A 24,181-nucleotide genomic window follows, 5' to 3' on the forward strand; every position below is an offset into this window, starting at 1 on the left:
GTTTGTGTGTGTGTGCATGCATGCACGTGTGTGTGCACGTGGGTGTGTGTGTGTGTGTGTGTGTCTATGTGTATATGTGTGTGTGTGTATGTGTATGTGTGTATTTGTGTATTTGTGTGTGTGTATGTCTTGTGTGTGTGTGAGTGTGTGTGTATTTGTGTGTGTATATGTGTGTGTGTGTGCGTGCATGCACGTGTGTGTGTGTGTGTGTGTGTGTGCATATATTCCCTCTCAGATCCAGGTTCAATGAGGAAATGAGGAGGAAACATACTCTCATCTGCCCTCCCCGAAGGCCAGTATACACAAGAGCTTTGCAACAAAACTGTTTGTTAGGCTAGGGTAGCTTAGGAGGAGCTCTCTTAGTCTCTCTCTCCTTCTCTCTCTCTCTTCTCTCACAGGTATATAAACCCCCTCCCTCAGACACACCTCCTCCACAATAATAAAAACAAGAACCAAGCTTACACAATAAACGTTAGGATTTTTCAGGTGAAAAACATAAATTTCATCAGGTTTTCTCTTACAGGCAGACCAGGGCTGGACACACTGTCCACCCTCCAGTCTCAGGATCTAGCCTTCTATTCCTTTTTTTGTCAAGCTGTGTGTCATGCCACCTGCTATTTCCTAGAACTTAATAACACCTTTAATGCTCACCCACAGGAATAATTCTTTCCTCCTTGTCCTTGAGGGTGAGAATGCCAATTCTGGAGTCTGGGAGCTTTTGTAGCACTGCAGACTGTTCCTTTACGCCAACATTTTATTCAACCAAGCAGTCTTTTACAAATGTATTAAAGCTTGGCATTTTCTGCACCCATATAAAGTGTTTTATTGCCTTGATTCAGTCACACCCCTGCCATCAAACTGTAGCTAACGGATGTGATGTACTTTGATCAGAGATAGCGCTGGCTTCTAAGGGTCACCTGTTTGGATTTTCTGTGATTGGCTGCTGTCCACACAGGTGGATGACATCACAACAAACAGGCAATAGTCAGTCCATAAAAGGCAACGGTGGTGGACCTGGAGTATCTGACCAGCTGGAGGAGAAATGACAGTGTGGGAGTGTGAGATCACACAAGAGTGATGGTAGCCATCACAGTGCCAGGAACCAGTGGAGCTACAGCACATCATCAATCTCAGCAGACAGGGGACTGTCGAGGTGTGCTGGTGGAAGATCAGGCAAATTTCACTTGTCAGCTAGCCTAAGGCTGACATGGCCATTTTTTCATAATCAGTGGGAAATATATTTGATGCAATCTATAACAGATCCGAAGGTTTCAAATGATGTAGTTACAGAGATACATGGACATGATGTGGGCAGTGGTTGTGTGTAATATTTTGGCAGCTGGACACATTTCAAGCTCAGAGTTGAAATACAGTATGTACTGGAAATTTGAGCAGTGTCAGATTATACAAAATGTAGGCTATTTGGAATACGTGTCAGCATTAAATGTAGTGTCAGTAAATATTGTGAAATATTTGTATATTCTTTTTGGATATAAAGGAAATTACAGAAGATAAATAATCTAAATCAGCAAAGCTGAAAGTGGGGAATTCTATAAAGCAACAAATTAAATTGAAACAATTATTAATTATTAAGACACATGTCTGCTTATCTTAGTTTTTATCTTGGAGATGATACAGAATAGCCTCTTTATCACATAAAGCTTTGTATTGATGATATTCATGTCGTATAAACTATGGCATTTCCATGGAAAAACAAATCTCTTTATAAAGAAATGTATCTGTAATCTTATTACAAGACCCCTCACACACACAAACACACACATACATGCACACACACAGGCATGCACACACATATATCAATTAAACATCATGTGTTGTATTCATTCGCTGTATAGAGTATGTGACAAAAGTAATCACTTTAGCTTACAATTTTGGCATTGAAGAAATTGTGCCTGTAAACTAATTAGACAAATCTAATGACCCTTCCATGTAACATTTAGAGCATGACACTTGTGCACTGACACACAAGCTTCTGACTATGTGCACCATGCAATCACTGAAATGATATTCAGATGATACTGATGTCCATAACCCATTTAAGAGATAAATTAATCAAGATTTCAGGCAGAGGAACCTTTTTTTTCAAATGACACTTCCTAGTATCAGTTTGTGGAAGGCAGAATTATGAGGGGGTCCTTTTTCATCACCATGGTGATGATCTCAGCATTTGCATTTGAACGAATATAGCAGGTTACACAACAAAACACTGCGCTGTCCTCCTTTTAGTGGTCATTTACCTGAACCAACTTTGTGTGCTCCATGCGCATTAGAATACAAGATCATTTGAATAAAACTCATTGTACCCAAAGCTGACAAGACAGATGGCAGAGTCCTTAAATTTGCCCAACTGCATTTCGCACAAACTGTCGTGCTGCTTATGACATTGCACTGCATATTTTTGTGTCCTTCGAAGCAGCACATTGACAACTGTCAGCTCCTAACATGGCTCGAAGTGTTTGGAAGAATACTTTTGTGACTGGCTCCAAAATATACATATTATGGATATATTCATAATAATAATATATACATATGTATGAATTTTAATTCATTCATTATGCTTTACACAATTATGCATTTTGACAAATGTTCTACAAAAGCTATTTTAAGATACAATAACACAGTTATCAGTATGAAATGGACATCAGCTTTTAAATCTTTTTTGAAAACATGCTGTGTAACAGTTCATGTTGTGCATGTATTGGAAGTGATCTTAAATAATGTGGCTATAGACTGAGCTGGGTGCCCAGCAGCTAGTATAATGCTGATATCATGGATAGCTGTTAATCTACACAGATGAAATGAATGTCTTGAAACAAAGACACCAAAGATCAAATAGTGATAAATATTGCTTGAGCTTGTAGTAACTGTGTGGTCAGGGTACAAGAAGGGTTGATCGTGGCTCACAGTGGAGGTCTTGAATATGGGTTGGTGGGTGCAGGAAGACGGTAAGAATAGAGGATTATGTGAATCTGGTGGAAAGGAGGTTGTGTAATTAATCACTAGATCTGCATGTAATACAACCTCATGGGCTTGTAATCTCTTCTTTTTGGTTTAGACCTATGATTTAGAGAATCTGGGTTTTCACAGAAAGATCTTTCTGAGTAAGCCAAGGCATTACATGGTATCTGGGGTGCCTCCATTTGATAAGGCTGCCCTCTGCTTTTTCCTCATCTTCCTCCTCCTCGCTCTCCATCTCACTATTTAACAATTCCTCTGCCTCATTGTCTCCACTGAATTCCAATCTCCAAACTTCCAGCTTCAGTAAAAAAAAAAGGAACACAACCACGCAGGTGGCAAGCTGAGATGGAATTACATGCAACTAATGAACCATCACAATGTCAAAGAAGAAAATGCAACTAAGAAAAACAATCTTTTTTTAACTGACCTTAATCCACCTGACAGAAGTCACATAAAGTAGGCACCCAGTAGGCACTGATGATACTGACCCTGATTTTGTGATGATGAGCCAGAAAGCACTAAAGGGGTAAGCTCCATGATGTTATTACATAAAGGCTAGTTATCTCAGCTACTCAAAAATCACTTTAACAGAGATGGAAGGCACACTCCAGCTTTTAATACAGAACTGATAAGAAATGTTATGCTCACCCTGCAGCGAATGTTACTACAGCAAACAATGTTGCTATCATATGCCAAAGCCAACTGTGACACATGGACTTTTTTTTATCTCATGCTTAACTTAGAAGCCTCAACAACCATTACATTAAGACATTTAATTGATACACTCTTTTTATTTTATTTTGTGTTCTGGATAATCTTCAGCATAATGTCTGTCTGAGCTGTCAGAGAAAAACATAAACATTATCTCAATAAAATAAAGTAGATCTATAAACCATGAATTAGGAAACAATTACCTTTAAATATATGTAGGTATTTATACAAACACACATGAAATCTTTTGCTAGAAAATAATGCCTATGAATGCGAAACACTCCATCAACAAATATTTTTTCAGCACTTGCTGGCAGCTTTAATGTTGATTTTACATTTGTCAGCTGTGCACCATTTTAGGACTTGACCATTGGTTCACATCCCATAAAACAGGGTTTAAATAGAAGAAAAGAACATAAGAGAATGTGAGAAGAAGGATAGGGTGGAAGATGAGGGGTAACCTACACTATTCCAATGCTGTCTGTTTTAATTGGCGGGTGCAACCCAATGGTGACGTGTGATTTCCAGGGTGTGACAGGTGACACCCAATCAGTCAGCACTGGTTGCTAGTCTCCTGTAGTTCCTGGGATGGACTTTCCTATCAATTCCATGCTCATATTACTTCACCTGTCACAGACTGTTGACAAATTTTGTCCAGGGGAAAGAAGTATACCCACGTCCTGCTTGCTCCCATCGTCAGTCTTCAACCAAGCATGTAATCTGTCTCTGGCTTTGTTTTATTGATATGGATCAGACACGATAACTAATCCACAGGTTCTGACCAACATTTGTCTCCAGTACCAGCTACTGTACACAGCCGTAAACATAACTTACTGTCCCACTCAGTTCTCTATGCATCTGTTCTCTGTGCATCTGTTGATCATGCTGGATGTGAGGGGGTGGGGGTACAATGACCGTACTCTGCTTTCCAGGATGCTATGTGAAGTATCCATTCTTTTTCATTTCAATTGACCCCCATCATGTTGTGTGGATTGCATTCTTGATTGCACTCACATGTAGCAGAGTTCAGAGATGAGTAAACGCAAGGGACGCCATGCAGAAATTGATGTCACCTCATAGAGCATCACACTGAAAGTATGATTAGTTCCTTTGCCCAGGGACAGCAGCTGCAGCTTGGTGAGTTACTCATCTCCCTGGTTGTATACTGTGGATGGTGGGGGCCTTGGTTTGAAACCTGCAGCAGGCCTACTCTTGTTACATATCTACCGAAGCAAATTTTTATTACATTTTATTCATGACTTTGTCATGTAGCTGAAAAACCAGCTCTGTTTGCTGTCATACTATCATGTCAACATTGTGGTTTATTCATTATGCCATCCAATTCATCCAACTTAAATGGACTGTAGGATTTGGATGATTCCTGAATAGTTGAAGTGATTTGTTTTCTGCTTTGGAGGTCAGAGTGATTAATTCTCCTCAATGATGACCATGGCAGCTATGGCTAGGTGACCAATGGGGTAAAAGTCTGAAAAGACACAGATCATTGTATCACCCGGGAAGGGAAGGTTTCAGTTGGTATTCAATTGAGCTTTTACGTGCCAGTAGAGATTGCTCTGATTGGTTGTGAACCTGCATTACACTGTGTCAACAGCTGCTGTGCCAGCTGCACAGTCCTCCAGTCCAATGGCTTCACCGCCCAGCTGGGGGATTGTAAAGTAGGAAAGAAACAGTGACTGAGTGAGGGTGCCAATGCCAGTGTACTCCCAAACTGATGCCGTGTTGCCGCAGTAGTACGGGTTTAGAATTGTGATTGGGAATTCTAAACTGTGGATTAAAAGAAAGTGGCATGGAAAAGTAGATTATTATTTATTGGTGATGTTTTTGTTTATATGGGTCTGATCGTGTCCAGAAGGTTGATGTTGTTGGATTGTTTTAAGCCGGAATAGGGGTTATCTGTAAGAAAGTGAACATATTGGTTTCACTATGTCACATTTTATTTGTAGCCAGATGGTGTGTGTGCGTATGTGTGTTTTATGTCGACCAAATAAGGATTATTGGGCCAGGGATTCAGAGCTGTTTTTAAAAATGGGTTACATTTTTAAAAACTTAGTTACACAGACACTTGCATTGCCTTCTTCACCACAACACACATTGCGGGTGAATCAGAACACATCAAATGTTCAGTCCAACAGGAAAGCCAGAGGTCATTCCTGAATTTTGAATACTCTGGTCAAGGTTATGCAATCATGCTCCATTATCCATTTGAGAAATTACAGCACATTGGGTATAAATGTCTGCAGGGTGAAACTGTGCACCTACAGACAGTTTGGCACCTACAGACTGTACTTCAGAAATTAATCATAAGCTAAGTTTCCTGGATCAGCAGGGTCCCAGCTAACACAAAATATTTTCACAATGCTACTGGAATGTTTTAACACTACAACTACAATGCAGAAATATTACAAGAGCATTTTGTGTTAGGTGGGTTCTCAGCATTCAGGGTAATACTGTTCCTCTGACACACAGGTTTCTTTAGATTGCACAGGAGAAATAATTGCGGTTGTCTCTGCCAGTCACTGGCTAGTGGTCACACTCTAAGCTTTCTACTTTCGCAACTTAGCAGGTCATATACAATACAGTTGTATGAACTACAGTAGAGTTCATGGAAACTACACAAAAATAATTACAATCACACAAGACAATGAAATCGTTACAATCACACTAGACAAGAAAATGTCACAAACCTACCGAGGTGACACAGGACCTCCATTATCTTTTCCCAGCAAAAGGCAAAAACAGAACACCTGGAAACCGAGTGAATGCTTAAATATGAAAAATAATTTAAAAAAAGAAAAATTACATAATCGTTTTCAAAATTAATTAATTAAAATGCCCACACATTATCCTTGCCAAATAATTATATGCTGAAGTCTTGGTCATGATTCATTCATCTATAAAATATGTGGTGGAATTGGACAACCAATGTTGCTAAAAATTGAGGTTGGGGGGTGATGTGTTCCCTGTTAAACAGATAAAAAGTGATCAGTGCCCTGAATATTGTGCAAATTTCTGAGTGTGGTTTAGTTAGCAATACGAGAGTCCACGGGGATATGATCATATCTATGTGTTGTCATCAAAATAGCTTGTTTTATTGAAGGCACAAATTTATGTTGCCTCTTTTCTGCCTCCCATCACTTTCTTTGTCCCCATAATTTTGTCTCTTCTTTTTATTAATCGGTCCCACTTTAACTATTCCCAAGTACATCTCTTCCTCATAACTACTGTGACCTGCCTCCCTCTAGACTCTTCAATATCCCTTTATGGACCGCATGTCTCTTTCTCTATCCCTTTCTTCTCACCATAATCCGACAATCTCCCTTTCCTACCTCTCTCACTTCTGTCACTCTCTCTGCGCTGTGACGTCAGTCTTCAGAAGAAGATGGCGGCGTGTAAGAAGGCGGAAGGTGAGGAGGATTCAGGGTTTCTTAGCGCTTCTGTGTTTGTGCTTTCCATTTCCATTTACTTCCACCATTACCATGCCCCTTTCAATCAAGGGTTGGTCGTGTTTGTATGTGTGTTTATATTCCGCCACAAGGGAATTTCCGTGCGATTTCGCTTTACTGTGAGACATGCTATAAAATATTGAATATGCTAACGAGCTAGCCGACCAGCCAGCTATTTAAATAATGAAATATGATAATTTCAACGGGACAATCGGAGTTGCCTCTACAAATACATTTAAATGTGGTGTATTGTTATATGCATGTTCTTCGTGTGAATTATTTTACTAGTCCCCGTGCAGACCGTTGTCAGATGTATCTAGCTGTGGTCGCTAATACTTAAAATGGTTTCTGTCAGTCCACTGTGGGTAGGTAGGTGAATTGATCCCCTCTCCACCAGGGATGGGGGCTTCGGACGGTGGGGCACAGCTCACGACAGGCGCTGGATTGGGCCTGCGTGAACGACTAGCAAGACTGACAGTTGCGTGTAAACGAAAATGAATGTTAGAAGTCACTTGCAATGTTTGCTAGCAACGCGTGTAAATTATCAGACATTATTACAAATAAACTGGCTAGACGCTGACATCGTTTTATTCTGGTCAATTTTTCGAGTACACTCCAGCTTCTTTGCTTGCTAATAGACAGTGACAGTGAACTAGTTGGTATCATGTAGCTAGTTAATGTTAATGTTAGATATCTGGTAGTCTATACAGACAACATAATCACCCCGTGATTTACTGTAACTACTGGTTAGCGAGCAAGCGAATCGTAAATTAACTTGGTATCATGGTGAAGTATAGTTAGCCAGTTTGCCATTTAAGCTACATGGCAAACATGCCATCTAAGCTACATGGCAAAGTATATTTTTCTAATTTTGTGAATTAACCAAGTTATGCCGCCTGTAAACAATTACGTTGGATAAACGGTTCGCTAGTTAAGCTAGCTAGTTAACTAACGGACTGGGCGACTAACGTTAGCTAATGTTCTGTCGCTTGCTGAATGGAACGTATTTCCGCACTTTTATTAATATAATGGAAGGGTCGCTTGCATATGCAGACTAACGACGTTGAATTATATTATGCCAGCCAAATGAAAAACTCGAAGATTTGACAGGTTGACTATGTTCACTAACTTATCCGGTTTAGTAATCACTTCTAGGAAATGGGTAATGTAACGTACAGTAGCTACTTCGCTGTAAATTACACCTGATGTTGTCTAGCAACCGTGTTTTGGTGTGTTTCTGCGGGCTTAACATTTAAGAGCCATTTTTGTGATCTGTCTGAAAAGCAGTTGTCATGACTGTGACATGCAATGAGACTTGAAGACGAGATCGCACGATCTTTTTTTAACCAGTAAGCAATAATGCATTACAAATGTATTTATCACGATTTTATATTAACTTGTGAGTTGAGACCGCACGGAAACTGCACGCATCAGTGATAACAGCAGTTGTACAGCCTTTTTATTTATGTTTTGTGTGTGTGTGTGTGTGTTCGTGTTCGAGTTGCCCGTCCTCAGGTTGAACCCACAACCAATTATTGAAATAACCACTGGTTCAGTTACTCTGGTTACCAGAGTAACTGAAAAACAGTCAGTCAGATGTTTTTCAGCCAGAAAGTTATGAATGCTGACAGAATGGGAGTGTAGGTTTTTGAGAGAGTTCTCCAGGATTGCAGAAATTTCTGGAAAAAAAATTGACAATTGTAGTTAGTTATTTTTGGTATACCTGAAGAAGGAACACAACCAACAGTTGGGAATGTCATGTTTTGAAATCTTGCAAATATATTTGCTAGAGTATGGGAAGATGTACCTTGGCACAACAAGCTTATACCCATCAGAGTGATAGGTGGTTGGCAAAATAAGAATTGCTGGAAAAGAGATTTTCCTGACTTTTGTGCAGTAAGACTAAAACACAGTTTGTAGCAGAACAGTTTTCTAACTTATATTACAATGGTAATGTATACAGTTGTACAAATATGTTGGGCATGATTAATTCCGTTGGATATTGATGGCAAATGTATATGTGTACGGTACATTAGCTAATTGAGAGTGTTAAGTTACAGAGCTGTGAAGCAACCATTCTGTGCGCTGGTCATTGTCGTTTGGTGTCGGTGCAGATCATGTTCATCTTTCATTAATGATTCACACCTGTACAAGGCTGCAGTGCTATCATGGTTACACCTGTGAATGCCTCCTCTGCTAAATCCATCTCTTGTAGCTACTCTGTATTAAGGCAAGCTCCTTTATCAGGGCATGGTACTGGTCTTAATACTCCATAAAGTGAAGCATTCACACACAGACCTGATACAACATTGAATAACCAGTGACATTCTGTGTTATTGACTCTTCAGAGAGAAGAGGTACTGGGGAAAGTGGGCTAGCACAACAAGGATGAAGCATCAGTGTAGCTAACAAGGATATTCCAAAATCTTAGTACCCGTAGCACCAACATTGTTGTAATATTTGTAATTCAGAGTGAATACAGGAGATAGAAGTAGACTTCTCAAATACATCACAGTCTTACTTGCACCTTCTAACAGTGCAGTGCGTGCATGCTACTAAGAACACATAGGTTGCATTCCGTGGCATTATAGTTCTGATAATTGGACACCAAACTTAAAAATATGTTGCATTACACGTTTTTGTAGCAGGTACGCTTGTTCATGGCGACTCATCCTGTCACCAATTTGCTTAGCATGGATTAGGTTGAAGGGTTGAACTGAACTGCCTCACCAGTCACAACAAGAGCAGTGTCCCCTCTGGGAGTTGTAGTCTAAATCCTGTGTCCACCTCTTTCCTCCATTCCCCCTCTCGGCTGAAGCGTCCCTGAACCGCTGCTCACTTTGACTCATTTCCACCCTCTGTCAAACAGCAGCGGCGAAGGGCTCAATTTATTGAGATGAAAATTGAATCTAATATGGAAGCGGGTGTGTGATGCGGTTAGCTGGCGCGCTTTGCCGTGCTATTTAAAGAGGCGCTTGCGCCGCGGATGAAAAATGAAACGCATTAATAAATCCGGTGGCAGCGGAGGCTGGGAAGAAACCGGTGCCCAAAAAAAAAAAAAAATGTTCTGAGAAAAAGTTTGCACTCATGCTATGCATGCGTCTTGTGTGAACGAGGCTGCCCTTTTTCTGTGTACGTGTGTGTACACACAGGTGTGGGTAATTAGAAAGTGATTTTGTCGTGACAGAAAATAGGACTAGGTCAGGCTGAAAGGATAACACTGCCTTTGAGAGAAGGTCCACACTGATGATGATGAGTTGGATCTTTTCTTCCATGTTATCAAGCCATCTCGCTTTCTAAAAAGGGCCTCACATTGTTTAAACACCAGAACAAATTGAAGGCTAATTAGGCATACTTCTCATGTTCTGTCATTTAGAAACTGGGTCATAGAGTGTTGCTGCTTCCATCCAGGTTGAAGAGACCTTATGAATCACAGGTGCACACGTCTGGCCCTGGAGGTTCTCTGACCTGAGGTTCCCTTCCTCCCGGGAGCCTGACTACCCAATGATGTCACTCGCTGATCTGATTGGTCAGATTTCAGTTAAGGAGTGATGCTTTTGCTGCTAGGCCTTTTGCATGAAAAGAAGAACTTTCCTGATTTACATAGAGCTGGAACAGGACGAGGGTTGCGTGCCCTTGGTTTACATGGTCCGACGTGTGTGGAGTTCATGTCGCAGCATATCAGCGGCGACGGTTGTCAAGTTATGCTTAACGCAGGGCTTTTAGAGCAATCCCAATGCTGGAGTCAGACAGGCATCACTTGAGTTCCTGCGCTCATTAAAATGAACTAGCTGTAATACAGTGCCTGGCACGTGAATCGGCTCCAATGATGTGGGAAAGTTCTAAGTTTGAAAAAAAATGCTGGAGATGTGTGTAAAACATGCAGACGTTCGATAGGAAAGGCCTTGACCCTCCCCTCCTCCTCCCCACTGCCGAAAGGTACACAGACAATGATTTAGACTCCAGAGCTTTGTTCAATACCAGTTAGAACAGCTAAACCGAAGTATGGGGTGGTTTTGGTGTTATCGTGAGATGCGTCTATTTCATATTTGTTTTGGAAAGTTTTAATACATTATTGTCATGATGTGTGGTAGTTTTTGTGAAACCATGAGGAGTTTGAACTTGTTGATGGGCGTAGCCGACCATGGTAAATGGAGCGGAGAGTGGGGAGAAGCGGAGTGTGGGAAGTGAAGGTGGAAAGCAACTCAGGTTCTGCAGGACCCCCCGACCAAGAGGCACTTTTAAAGATGGGCTTTATAATTGATGAAATTGATTCATTATGGTCATAATGTGCCTGTACTTATTGTGCCTAATATACCCCACGCTCATCCTCCAGCTCAGGGGATCTAATTGGGTTTTGATGAATGACAAGCACGGCGCAAGACCTAATGTTCATGTCTCTGAGGTAATTGCACGGTTAGTGACAGCATTGTAATAATACGGGTAATTGGACCAGGGTGTATTATCGGCGAGGTTGGATTTCAGGTTCTGACTCAGAGCTTGACCCAGTTACCTCCGTGTCTGTGAACTGGCCTCATATTCTCCCTGTTACCACCCTGTCTTTCTCCGACTGACACCGCATCTCTGTATTATTACATATATTTTTTGGTGAAAATCTCTTTCTCTCTGTGCTGTTGACTTCCTTCTCTCGGTCACTTCGCTCCTTCTCCGTCTGTTGTCTCAAGATCATTCAAATCCATTCAAATTTCCGATAGGCTTTATCGGCATGGCGCCTGTGGCACCACCGCATCGCAAAATGAGGCGAAATGATAAGACTGCAAAAACGGTGACGTCACAGGGGAGATAGCAGGACGGCTGCAGCCTCTTGGAAGCCTCCTCCATCAGATTCCTTTTTACGTTTTATGTATCCCTCTTCTGCCTCCAGCTCATCTGTGTCCCACAGTCTCTTAGCCTGTGCTCATCCTTGCTCTCTTGTGTCTGTTTGAATTGCAAATGCGGTGCATGGAGAGTTCTCAAGTTTGATTGCGGGTGCAGTTGCCCACACATGCACATGCACTCTCTCTGAAACACACGCATTGGCTGATAAAGCAAATATCAGTTGAAGAAGAAACGTTTTTTTTTTTTTTTTATGGAAGGAGGCTGTTGTCATGGTTATGGGTAAGGCTTTAAGCCCTGTTGTCTTGAGTGTTCATCGGAGAAAGACATCTTTATGCATGTAGCACCAAGGCTACGCCGTAATGTTTTGGGTATCTTTCTGGACACTTCTCAATACAGTGACTGAGACAGAGTGGGATCACAACTGAACTTGTGCAGAGCGAGATGTTTTCGTAATTTTCCTTTTCATGGTCCCTTTTTCTGCTAATCTCATTTTCTGAACATCGTTGGTCATCTTCAGACTGTACAAATATGTGTACACAACACGTATCTTTGCATTTACGAAGAGAACGTTCAGGTTTGGATCCACCCCAAATATCTCCTTAAGGAAGGATGGTAGAACCGTTCTCTAACATATTGTTCTTCATTAGCCTACTTGCTATTAACTACTGTGCTTTCTTTTCAAAAGATGGCAAATTCCTTAAAAAATATAAAAATGTGTTTTTCCTAAGAAAATGTATATGAGTGGAATCCCATCACTGTGCCTGCACTGTATCTGCAAACCATAAACATCTGGTGTGTGCAAGTAAATTACACACTGTCCTTACAATACTGTTTATGTTCCAAATGAGTGCAATTTTCCACTGAAAGGCAAACACCAGTACTTAAATACACATAGCTGTGATATGGACACTGATATTGCACATCGGTCTCTAAGGGTGGCTTTGTTGTTTAACAGGACAAAATACATAAATGGCCACGTGAACACACAGATATCACTGTACCGTATTTTACATTTGTTCTGCGAGATTGTGGAAGTATTTATCCTTTTCTCTCTTTTACTCTTTTCCTCTCTCTCGTTTTTTCTTCCCCAGCCCTCCCTGCGTTTAATTTCGCTATCTTTCTCCCTCGCGCTCTGTCTCTTGCAAAGACGTGGGAGAGAACTCAGGAAGATTCTGCACCTACCAGTGCGGTATCTAGGCAACAGAGAACGATGGAGAGGGAGTGGAGGGGGGGAAATATGTATAGAAACAGAACGCAGAGCTGAGTTGGCTTACTTCCACACATCTCTGGATTGGCTGGAAGAGGCTATAAATTCCCTGCATTTACATTCGCTGGATCAGTTCTCACTTGTTTGAAACAGAATTCTGCATGAGACTGATGCAAATGAGAGTCAGTATAAAATGTTTTTTATGTATATTGTGCTTGTAGTACATATGTTATGCTTATATATTTCTATGTGCATATATAAATGTAAATCATCAATTGTAAATTATTCAGTTGTTGGGCAATTTTATTATTATTATTTGATTTTATTTAATTAAAATGTTTATTTTGGGATAATTCTTGTACTACATCGATTATTGACAATCTTTTATAGTGAGAGGGTGTGTTTTGTATGTGAATTTTGAGACTGTGTTTGTCTTTTTTTTTTCAAGCTACAGTGCCACAAATCCCTCTCAGTTTTCACTGTGAGGGGCAATAAAATACCTTCCTCTTGATCTTGTTATGCAACCTTTATACTGAGTTTCTTTACCGTATTGAATTTATGTCATAATCTATTGCGAGTATCTGCACATCTTGTGTAACATGGTTATTTTGGGTCCAGACAAGAGCATCACATAGAGGGAGGGGAGTTTCACAGGAGCACATTTATTTTCCCTTTAGCGACATGCTAAAGCAGTCTCCTGCTCGGAAAGGTGCGCAGGTGAGCACTGACCGTGTCTCGCTCTCCGTTTATGGCAGTGTCGGTGTGTGGGCCACCCTGGAGTGTGTGAGCGCCTCCTGCTGCCTGGAGGAGCTGTGCGTCGCTGCTGCAGCTTCACCATGAACAACAAGGAGAGCACGACTGAGTCCGGTGAGAGAGCCCGTCCGCGTCACCCGCTCACAGATGGAAGCGCGTCGCCGTAGCGACAGCCGCGTAAACAGTGACACTTTCTCTTTCTCTCCTCTGTGCTCCGCTGCAGAGAATAACAGTCAGATGAAGGTGTTTCTACCCAACAAGCTGCTGGAGTGCCTGCCCCGCACCTCCACCCTACCCAAGGAGAGACTGCGCTGGAACACCAACGAGGTGAAGGGCCGAGCGACGGGCGGACGGCTGGAGCGAGGGACGGGGAGGGAGAGAGGGAGGGAGGGACGAGGGAGAGGAGGAGGAGGGAGGGAGGACGGGAGGACGGAGGAGAAAGACGAGGGAGGAGGAGGGAGAGAGGAGAGAGGGACAGGAGGGAGAGAGGGAGGGACGAGGAGGGAGAGAGGGAGCGAGGGACGAGGAGGGAGAGAGGGAGCGAGGGACAAGGAGGGAGAGAGGGAGCGAGGGACGAGGAGGGAGAGGAGGGAGGAGGGAGGAGGGAGGGAGAGGGAGGGAGGGAGGGAGGGAGGGACGAGAAGGGAGAGAGGGAGGAGGGACAAGGAGGGAGAGAGGGACGAGGAGGGAGAGGGAGGGAGGGACGAGGAGGGAGAGAGGGAGCGAGGGACGAGGAGGGAGAGAGGGAGCGAGGGACGAGGAGGGCGAGGAGAGAGGGAGGGAGGGGAGAGAGGGAGGGAGGGACGAGGAGGGAGAGGAGGGAGGGAGGGAGGGAAGAGGAAGAGGGTGATGAAAGACGGGCGGGGGCGGAGCAGGGTTGTGCGAGGACACGCCGCTTGGCCTTTATGGTCCTCGAGGGATGCAAATGTGTTCTCCTGCAGATTTGCATATTAGCGGCTAATTCATGCCCTGGGCCCCTGGAGATCGGGCTACCTGTCCCACACGGGAGCGTTCGTTAGGCAATTATCACCTGAGTCGGAATGAAGAGCAGCCGTGCCCCCACCCCCACCCCCTGGGGACAGGTGCACACGTGGGTCATAGTGTTGCAGGCAGTCGGCTGTGCTTGATTTGGAATGTGAGAAGAAGGGAAAGTGGATGTGCGTACGCAGCCGAGCCCTGATTAGAGAGAGCTGCGGGGGCGACAGAAGAGCGAAGGACGCAGAGAGAGTGAGATGACGAGGGTTGGCAGAGTGATATCAGGCTGAGGTGAATTACCGCGAAGTGAAGATAGAGAGCAGGTGACACCCGGTGACCTCCCAATGTTCAGTGGTGTGATTGGCTCGAAGAAAAACGTTGTTTACTTAATGACTTTGACATTGGTAATGGCGAAATTATGCAAATAATTTTTTTAGATGTGGTGATATAAGTTTATTGCTGTTGTGGCGAATTGCTTCCTAGTTAGCTTCAGAAAAAAACTCAAATATCACATAATCAAATTCAGTGACATAATATGTTCCAAGGATAATGCATTTGCGTAATGAGTAATGACTCATTGATGTCAAGGCCAAATTATGCCGATTATTTATTTTTTTGGTGCTGTGATTTCCCCATTGTTGTGATTAATTGCTTACTAGTTCGCTTTAGCCAAAAGACACGCGTGTCACAGGTGGAGACGAAAAGGCAAGGAAATATGAGGGGAAAGTAGGACTTACAGACTGACCGCTTTCTTTTGCAGGAAATTGCGTCCTACCTGATCTCCTTCGATAGACACGAGGAGTGGCTTTCCTGCACGCTCAAGACCAGGTGACTGCCCCCCCCTCCCCCACCACCCCATGTCACTGTGACTGCCGCTCCCTCCCCTCCTCTTTCCCTCACACTCCATTAATCTTTAACGTCTCCTTGCGCAGAGTGATGTGACAGTGTTTCAGGATGATTCATTTTTAACGCTGTGCCCTAACAGCAGAATGTGTTAGAGATTCTGCCGTCTGGCTCTGAATGGCTCTCGGTGCAGCTAATAAAGTTACGCAGGGCTGGAATGCAACAAGCTGTGGTCTGCTGTGGTCTGCTCTCTGCAAAAGAAGCTTGTGCTAGACACAGTGCATTGACGTCTTAACGTGCAGCAGGGTAGCATGGCGCACCTGTGCTCTGCAGAAGGCGCACATTGTGTTCTTTCACCCGCAACAAAAGCAACGCTCCATTAGCAAACCCACACTCGTGTGCTCTAACCTAACTGTGTGTGGAACTGTCTTATATTACTGGAGGAGGAAAAATAATGTGTGTGTGTGTGTGTGCATGAGCTCACATGAGTGAGTAAGTGCTTGCGTGCGTGTGTGAGTGCATGAGTGCGTGCTCTCTCATGTCCATATGTATTTATGTAAATGTGATTAAACTGGCTCCTGCGTAAATGAATTGCAGATAAGAATCGTTCGTTGCTCTCCGTCTTGGAATAACACATGCAAATTGCTGAGCTTATTAGAATCCAGTCCTTGTAAGAGTTGCATTATCTACACTTGATGAGGCTGATTCTTGTAAGATGAATGTTTCCCGCTGTGCTCTTAGGATGACGTGCATACTGAAGGCCTCTCTCCCTCTCATTCCAGGCCCCTCAATGGCTCCATCATACTGTACAACAGGAAGAAGGTAAAGTACCGAAAGGACGGGTACTGCTGGAAGAAGAGGAAAGATGGCAAGACTACGAGAGAGGATCACATGAAGCTGAAGGTTCAGGGCATGGAGGTGAGCACCCCCTGCTGGACAAGTCTGGCGAAAATTAATTTAGTCCTGCAAGTACTGAAACACAAATAACCGACTGATAAAACACAAACACAATTGATGAAACACTTTTTTTCAGTCATGGAAAAACATTTGAAATAGTTTAAATCTAGGATAATATGAATATTAATGTCATTCAGAAATTTCAAATGGATATTTCCCTGACATTTTCATTTACACTGTAGTTTTGACTGTGTGTATAGTAGAGTCAACTGGTTCATTGAAATAAATGGAAATGAGCCAATAAACAGTGATGAAAATCGCTCCTATTGCAGTCTTAACTAATCTCTCTCTCTCTCTTCCTCTCTCTGTCCCCCTCCTACACTCCCTCTATTCCTCCCTCTCCCTCCCCTCAGTGTCTTTATGGTTGCTATGTCCATTCCTCCATCGTCCCAACATTCCACAGGAGGTGCTACTGGCTGTTGCAGGTTTGTACTTAAGTCACACGTCTTCTCACATTTCTGTTTAGCCCGCATGTGAAAGAAACATACAAATGCTACTGAAATCTGAGAAGCGTCTCAATACTGTCTTTCTTCCCTAGACCAAAGTAATAATAATAAACTAACAATTCTTCCTACTATTAGACTACGTGCTCCATGCGGTATTGCAGGATTACGTAGTGTGCATGCACAACAGTATGCTGTTTTACAGTATCTGCTAACTGTTTCACGGAGCAGGATTACTGACTTAGCTGGATGACTGCACTGAGTAAAACCCGGAATCCTTCCGAATCTGGAACATGGACTGAAGTATAAAGAGCTGTTCTGGGTTTTACTCTGGTCAGTTATCCGGGTAACTCTGGAATCCTGTGTCATGAAATACCCCCCTGTAGTGTAGGCAAGTGCATCACTTGTATCACTACCTTTTGTTCAGTACTGCATTATAAAATATGCACTTTTAGTGTTGCTATAAAACAAAATCTTAATTTATGGATTTAATGTAGCCTAACATTTTATTTAGGCTGATTAGGTTTTTATGAACAAATCCAATTCTTCTGTAAATGCAGGGCTCTTTATCATAGCTTAGTTACTTCATTTGTTGGTCCTGGTTTATTTATAGTCCCATTATAGAGTAGAGATATTGAACAAATATCAAACATCAGGTCTGTCAGATCGTTTAGATTTCATTTTAATGAGACATATCTAGAAATGATGTGTTCTGGGGAAACCAGGGGGCTTTATAATGACATTTAATACAGAATCTATTCGTGTAGACAGACAATAAAAATAAATGAGATGATTATGAAATTCCCATTAATGAGGAGTTTAGTGCAACATTGATTGGCTTCAGACGCATGGTTTATTGAAGAAGTGTTTTACTGTTGTCTGATTGTGTCTGTCTGTTGTGTGTGTGTGTGTGTGTGTGTGTGTGTGTCTGTCTGTCTGTCTGTGTGTGCGCATATGCGCGGACATCCGTGTGTGTGCATTTTTTGTGAACGGTGTCTGCGCTGCCCCAGAATCCCGACATCGTGCTGGTGCACTACCTAAATGTGCCGTCCCTGGAGGATTGTGGGAAGGCGTGCGGGCCACTGCTGTGTGCGGTGGCTGACCGGCGGGACAGTCTGCGCTGGACCCGAGAGGAGCTGCTCTCTCAGCTCAAACCCATGTGTGAGTGTCCCCTCTCAGGCGCTCGCTAACTAGCCCTCATCTCAGGCGCTCACTAACTAGCCCTGACTCAGGCACTCGCTAACTAGCTCTCACTCTCAGGCGCTCGCTAACTAGCCCTCACTCTCTGGTGCTCGCTAACTAGCCCTCACTCTCAGGCACTCGCTAACTAGCCCTCACTCCCAGGTGCTCGCTAACTAGCCCTCACTCCCAGGTGCTCGCTAACTAGCCCTCACTCTCAGGTGCTCACTAACTAGCCCTCACTCCCAGGTGCTCACTAACTAGCCCTCACTCCCAGGCACTCGCTAACTAGCCCCCACTGTCAGGTGCTCACTAACTAGCCCTCACTCTCAGGTGCTCGCTAACTAGCCCTCACTCTCAGGCGCTCGCTAACTAGCCCTCACTCTCAGGCGCTCACTAACTAGCCCTCACTCTCAGGCGCTCGCTAACTAGCCCTCACTCTCTGGTGCTCACTAACTAGCCCTGACTCAGGCACTCGCTAACTAGCCCTCACTCCCAGGTGCTCACTAACTAGCCCTCACTCTCAGGTGCTCGCTAACTAGCCCTCACTCTCAGGCGCTCACTAACTAGCCCTGACTCAGGCACTCGCTAACTAGCCCTCACTCCCAGGTGCTCGCTAACTAGCCCTCACTCTCTGGTGCCCGCTAACTAGCCCCCACTGTCAGGTGCTCACTAACTAGCCCTGACTCAGGCACTCGCTAACTAGCCCTCACTCCCAGGTGCTCGCTAACTAGCCCTCACTCTCAGGCGCTCACTAACTAGCCCTGACTCAGGCACTCGCTAACTAGCCCCCACTCCCAGGTGCTCGCTAACTAGCCCTCACTCTCAGGCGCTCGCTAACTAGCCCTCACTCCCAGGCGCTCGCTAACTAGCCCCCACTGTCAGGTGCTCACTAACTAGCCCTCACTCCCAGGTGCTCGCTAACTAGCCCTCACTCTCAGGTGCTGGCTAACTAGCCCTCACTCTCAGGCGCTCACTAACTAGCCCTCACTCTCAGGCGCTCACTAACTAGCCCCCACTCTCAGGCGCTCACTAACTAGCCCTCACTCCCAGGTGCTCGCTAACTAGCCCTCACTCCCAGGTGCTCGCTAACTAGCCCTCACTCTCAGGTGCTTGCTAACTAGCCCCCACTCTCAGGTGCTCACTAACTAGCCCTCACTATCAGGTGCTCACTAACTAGCCCTCACTCTCAGGTGCTTGCTAACTAGCCCTCACTCCCAGGTGCTCACTAACTAGTCCTCACTATCAGGTGCTTGCTAACTAGCCCCCACTGTCAGGTGCTCACTAACTAGTCCTCACTATCAGGTGCTCACTAACTAGCCCTCACTCTCAGGTGCTCACTAACTAGCCCTCGCTATCAGGTGCTCACTAACTAGCCCCCACTCTCAGGTGCTCACTAACTAGCCCTCACTATCAGGTGCTCACTAACTAGCCCCCACTGTCAGGTGCTCACTAACTAGTCCTCACTATCAGGTGCTCACTAACTAGCCCTCACTCTCAGGTGCTTGCTAACTAGCCCTCACTATCAGGTGCTCACTAACTAGCCCTCACTCTCAGGCGCTCGCTAACTGACCCTCACTCTCAGGAGCTCGCTAACTAGCCCTCACTCTCAGGCGCTCGCTAACTAGCCCTCACTCTCAGGAGCTCGCTAGCTGGCCCTGTCAGGCACTCGCTAGCTGGTTCTCTTTGTGACAGGACCTCATTCTCTTCAGATTCTTCACTGAACAGGGTTGTATTCTGTCCATTTCCCACAGTACCGGGGCCTGATCTTCTCCAGTTCTTTTTGCTGACAAGATCCAACTGTACATACAGCTGTTTGGATTGTAGTAGTCATAATCACTTTCATCTTTTCAAGAAACATTGTCATGTGAACACAGGAGATATCACCACATAATTTCCCCATTTCAATTATTGAATGCTCATATTTTCTAAAGCTATCCTAAGCTAATACAGTTCAAACCAGTGTAAGCCGTGTAAATTGATCTAGATTAGAGCATCTGTTAAATGTCTAAAATGTAAAATTATGTGGTTTAGGGAAGGTAGCTAGTGCTATTTGAGATTTTTTTCCAGTTGCTGTATTTGTTCAACTGTTTGGAAGAATTCTACATTCTTTCATTTCGTCAGTAATTTATGAAAGATATGTTTGTTTACAGTGTGCAGTACTCTTTTATAAATATCTATTTCACTATCCTGCTCTTCAAATTTTTATACTCCTCTTACTTACTATCTTTACGATTGAGTTTTTAATTCCTGTATGTTTATTATGTTTCATGTAGTGCTCATCAAGCATATAAAACCGTCTCACGCCTAGCATTTTCATTGGGAATAAGGGATGGGATGGGTTTACATTGAGACCCATGTGGTCAATGTGCACGTGCGTCTGTGTGTGCAGTTCACAGCATTAAGTGGTCCTGCAGCAACAGCAACGGCACCTCGGAGTTCTCCATCGAGCAGCTGGTGCAGCACATCCTGGACTCGCAGCAGACCAAACCCCAGCCACGCACACACGCCTGCCTCTGCAGCAGCACCCTGGGTGAGGGGGTGGGGGGTGGGGTGGGGGGCATCAGAGGGGGTATGGACTTGGGGAGGATCGGAGCGGTGAAGAGGGTAGATGAAGGGAGTGAAAGATGCTGAGGCAATGGGAATGAAGGAGAGAGAGATAGAGAGGTAGGGAAGAGAGGTCACCTGTGTTAAGTCAATATTTCATTTGCCACGTCAGCCATGACAGTTGTTGAGAATTTGTTGTAGTGCGCTCGCAAAGACAAGAATACACAAGACAGAACATAAGACATCTAAGCAGACATGGACCGATCGTATCTAAGCAAACAATGAGCAATACATTGCACAGAGACTAACAACCAGGGTAAAGCTATGTCGCCATAGGACCGCACCTGTCAGTTGAAGGATCTGGAAGTCTTCTTCTAAATCCTTTTTTGTTTGTCAGGTGCGTTCCTTTGAGTGTAATGTACAGTTGAATATAGTAACAGAAACAGCACATTGAAACAAAAAACCTAGTTTGTGACTGAGTAGTAATCCGTTGAAAATGCGTTTTTGCAGTGGGGTGGACAGAGAGATGGGGTAAAGAGATGAATGAGGGAGGAGAAGACTGACAGAGAGAAGGTCAGCAGGCCTAACCACAGACCTTCGTTTGGTGGAAATGATTGGAGTTGATGGAAAATGGGAGAGATGGGTATTTTTCAGGGGAGTGGAAATTACTGGGGTTAATGGGAAGTGTGAGGGATGGATACTTTTTTTAGGGACGGCAGACTGACTCCTCCTCCTCCTCCTCGTCTGTCTCTTCCCCCTCCTCGCCTCCAGCTTCACCAGGAGCCAACATTCCTCACCGCTGCAACAGCACCAAACACCGCATCATCTCCCCCAAACTGCCCACGCGGCCTTCGCCCTACCCCGCCCTGACCGAGGTCCAGAACCTGGCCGCCGGCGAGGGGGGGGGCAGCGGGAGCGGGCAGGAGGGGGGGCGAGGCGAGGCGCACGGAGGAGGGGGAGGGGGAAGCGGGAGCGTGGGCGGGGACAGGAAAGGGCCCGCCCCCCTCTCTCAGCCCCAGGCCCCGGGGCCCGTGGTGACGAAGCTGGCCATGCGGAGCCCGGGCGTGTCCCAGGACAGCGCGGGGATGACGGGCGTCTCCTCCCCCTGCTCCGCCTCGTCCTCGTCCTCCTCCTCCAGCCCGCCCCAGCCCCATCGCACCACGCCCCTCGCCCTCAGCAACGGGGGCACGGCCTGCAACGGTTTCTACGGCGACCAGCGGGGCCTGGCTACCGTCGCGCTCCCTCAGAACGCCGTCATCGTCATGACGACGGCCATCGGCCCGGGCGCCGAAGACTCCAAGAGCGAGCTGGGCTTCAGCGGCAGCGGGGCGGCCCCCTCCCACCTGTCACTCACCCGCTCGGGCCGCCTGGTGCTCTCCCCCATCCCCCCCGCCCCCGAAACGCCCTCCCCCCCCACGCTGGCCGCCTCCGCCCCCCAGACCACCATCACCGCCGCCGGCCCCCTGCCGCCCGCCAGCAGCGCCCCCACCTCCCACTCCATCTCGCCCACCCCGGGCGTGGCCACGCTCAGCCTCACCCTGCTCTCCAGCCCCGTCATCGGGGGCCTGCTGCTCACCGACCGGCTCATCTCCGGGGCCGACCCCCCCACGTCCCTCCTGCTCCCCCCTCGCTCCTCCCCCCCGTCCGCGTGCCCCTCCCCCTCTCTCCTGCCGGCCCCGCCTCCCTCGGCCCCCTCCCCCCTCCCTCGCCCCGCCCTCCCCCTCCGTCTCCTCCCCTCCGCCCCGCCCGCCTTCGACCCCGACTCCTTCCTCAACAGCCCCAAGCGGGGCCAGACGTACGGGGGGCCCTCGCACCCGGACTCCCTCTCCCTGTCCCTCCCCCTCTCCGCGTCCTGCTCCTCCCACGGCCACTCCTCTCCCTCCCCGCCCTCCTCCTCCTCCCCCCAGGGCCCCTCCCTCGCTCTCTCGCTCTCCCCCACCTCACCTCCCTCCTCCTCCTCGCCCCCGTCCTCCCTCTCCTCTTTCTCTGCCGAGACGGAGCGAGGGAAGAACGGCGAGAGAGAGGCGCACTCCCTGGCCGTCCCCTCCACCTCCACGCCCTCCTCCGCCCCTCTCTCCCCCTCTCTTTCCTTCTCCCCCTCCCACTCCAGCACCGCCCTGTTGCCCCTGTGCTTGGAGTCCACGCTGGGGCTGGACAGCCTGGGCGTGCTGGGGCCCGATGGGCCGGACCAGGGGCCCGGGGGGGTTTCCCCTGGCCCGGAGAGAGAGGCCCGGAGGCACAGCCCCACCCCGCCGCACCGCGACCCCCAGCCGCTGCTGACGGCCACGCCCCGGCCCGCTAACGGACAGCTGCTGCTGACGGCGGGGGAGCCCCAGGGTCGCCTGCAGCCGCAGCGCAGGCAGGCGGCGGACAGCCCGCAGCAGCAGCTGCTCGTCCTGCAGAGCAGGCTGCAGCCCCGCCCCGAGGCCCAGGGCCCCCGGCAGCAGCTGGTCCTGGTCCCGCCCAGCGGGGCGGAGCCGGGCCGGGAGACGGACAGCCGGCAGCAGCTGCTCCTGCTCCAGCACAGGCAGCTGCAGCAGCGCGGGCAGCGGCTGGTCCTCCTGCAGCCCGAGCAGCCGCACGCCCTGCAGCTCAACGGCGGCCTCCTCTTCATGGCGGGCGGGCCGGAGGGCGGGGCGGCGGCGCCCGCGTCTCCGGAGCCCCACGTACGAGTGAAAGAGGAGCAGTCGTCCCCCTTCTCCCCGTCCTCCTCCTCCTCCTCCTCTTCCTCCTCGTCCTCCTCCTCCTCCGGCCTGGGGTGCTACGAGGCGGAGGAGACGCCCATGGACACCAACAGCGGCGGGGAGGGCGGCGAAATGGGCAGGGAGGACCCGGACCTGTCCGTCATGATTCAGAAGAGCGCGGGCGGGGCGGAGGAGGCGGGGCCAGGGAGCACCCCGCTGGAGATCTCCTTCGACAGCCAGTTCCCCGACCTGATCTCGGAGTTCATCGCCGAGGACGAGCGGCAGGGCGGGGCCAGCGCCGCCCAAGCCCCGCCTCCGCCCCTCTTCCCCACCGGGGTGCGCTACGTGGTGCCCCCCCAGCCCTCCCCCGCCTCCTCCTTCCTGCCCTTCCCCACCCTCACCCCCGCCTGCCCTCCCGCCGGCCCGGGGCAGGAGGTGCGGCGCCTGGCGACCATCACGGACTTCTCCCCCGAGTGGTCCTACCCAGAGGTGAGGCGGGGGCGGGGTTTCTGTCACTCTAAGTGACTGATGTCCCATTACAGTATTATCTTAAGTCTACAAGAGTGCAAATATGCATTCTGGATATTTAAGGTTGCCTCA

General features: G+C 47.0%; 1 protein-coding gene across 6 annotated transcripts in view; it reads left to right on the forward strand.

Moving 5' to 3' along the window:
- Window positions 1-7,070: 7,070 nt before the first annotated feature.
- Window positions 7,071-24,181, forward strand: part of camta2 (calmodulin binding transcription activator 2) — a 38,639-nt gene continuing 21,528 nt past the window's right edge. For 2 of the 6 annotated variants that reach the window (XM_064329027.1, XM_064329028.1), the window contains exons 1-9: window positions 7,140-13,382; window positions 13,956-14,067; window positions 14,177-14,280; window positions 15,689-15,756; window positions 16,554-16,689; window positions 17,082-17,153; window positions 18,182-18,332; window positions 20,743-20,883; window positions 21,669-24,070. In XM_064329027.1, coding sequence (XP_064185097.1) covers window positions 13,362-13,382; window positions 13,956-14,067; window positions 14,177-14,280; window positions 15,689-15,756; window positions 16,554-16,689; window positions 17,082-17,153; window positions 18,182-18,332; window positions 20,743-20,883; window positions 21,669-24,070 — 3,207 coding nt within the window. In that variant the 5' untranslated portion in view covers window positions 7,140-13,361. Of the gene's footprint in view, window positions 7,116-7,138; window positions 13,383-13,877; window positions 14,068-14,176; window positions 14,281-15,688; window positions 15,757-16,553; window positions 16,690-17,081; window positions 17,154-18,181; window positions 18,333-20,742; window positions 20,884-21,668; window positions 24,071-24,181 lie in introns of those variants that run through there. The other 4 variants (XM_064329033.1, XM_064329032.1, XM_064329030.1 and 1 more) reach the window with 4 other exon arrangements.

Source organism: Anguilla rostrata, chromosome 3 (assembly GCF_018555375.3).
Source record: "Anguilla rostrata isolate EN2019 chromosome 3, ASM1855537v3, whole genome shotgun sequence".
Taxonomy (NCBI): domain Eukaryota; kingdom Metazoa; phylum Chordata; class Actinopteri; order Anguilliformes; family Anguillidae; genus Anguilla; species Anguilla rostrata.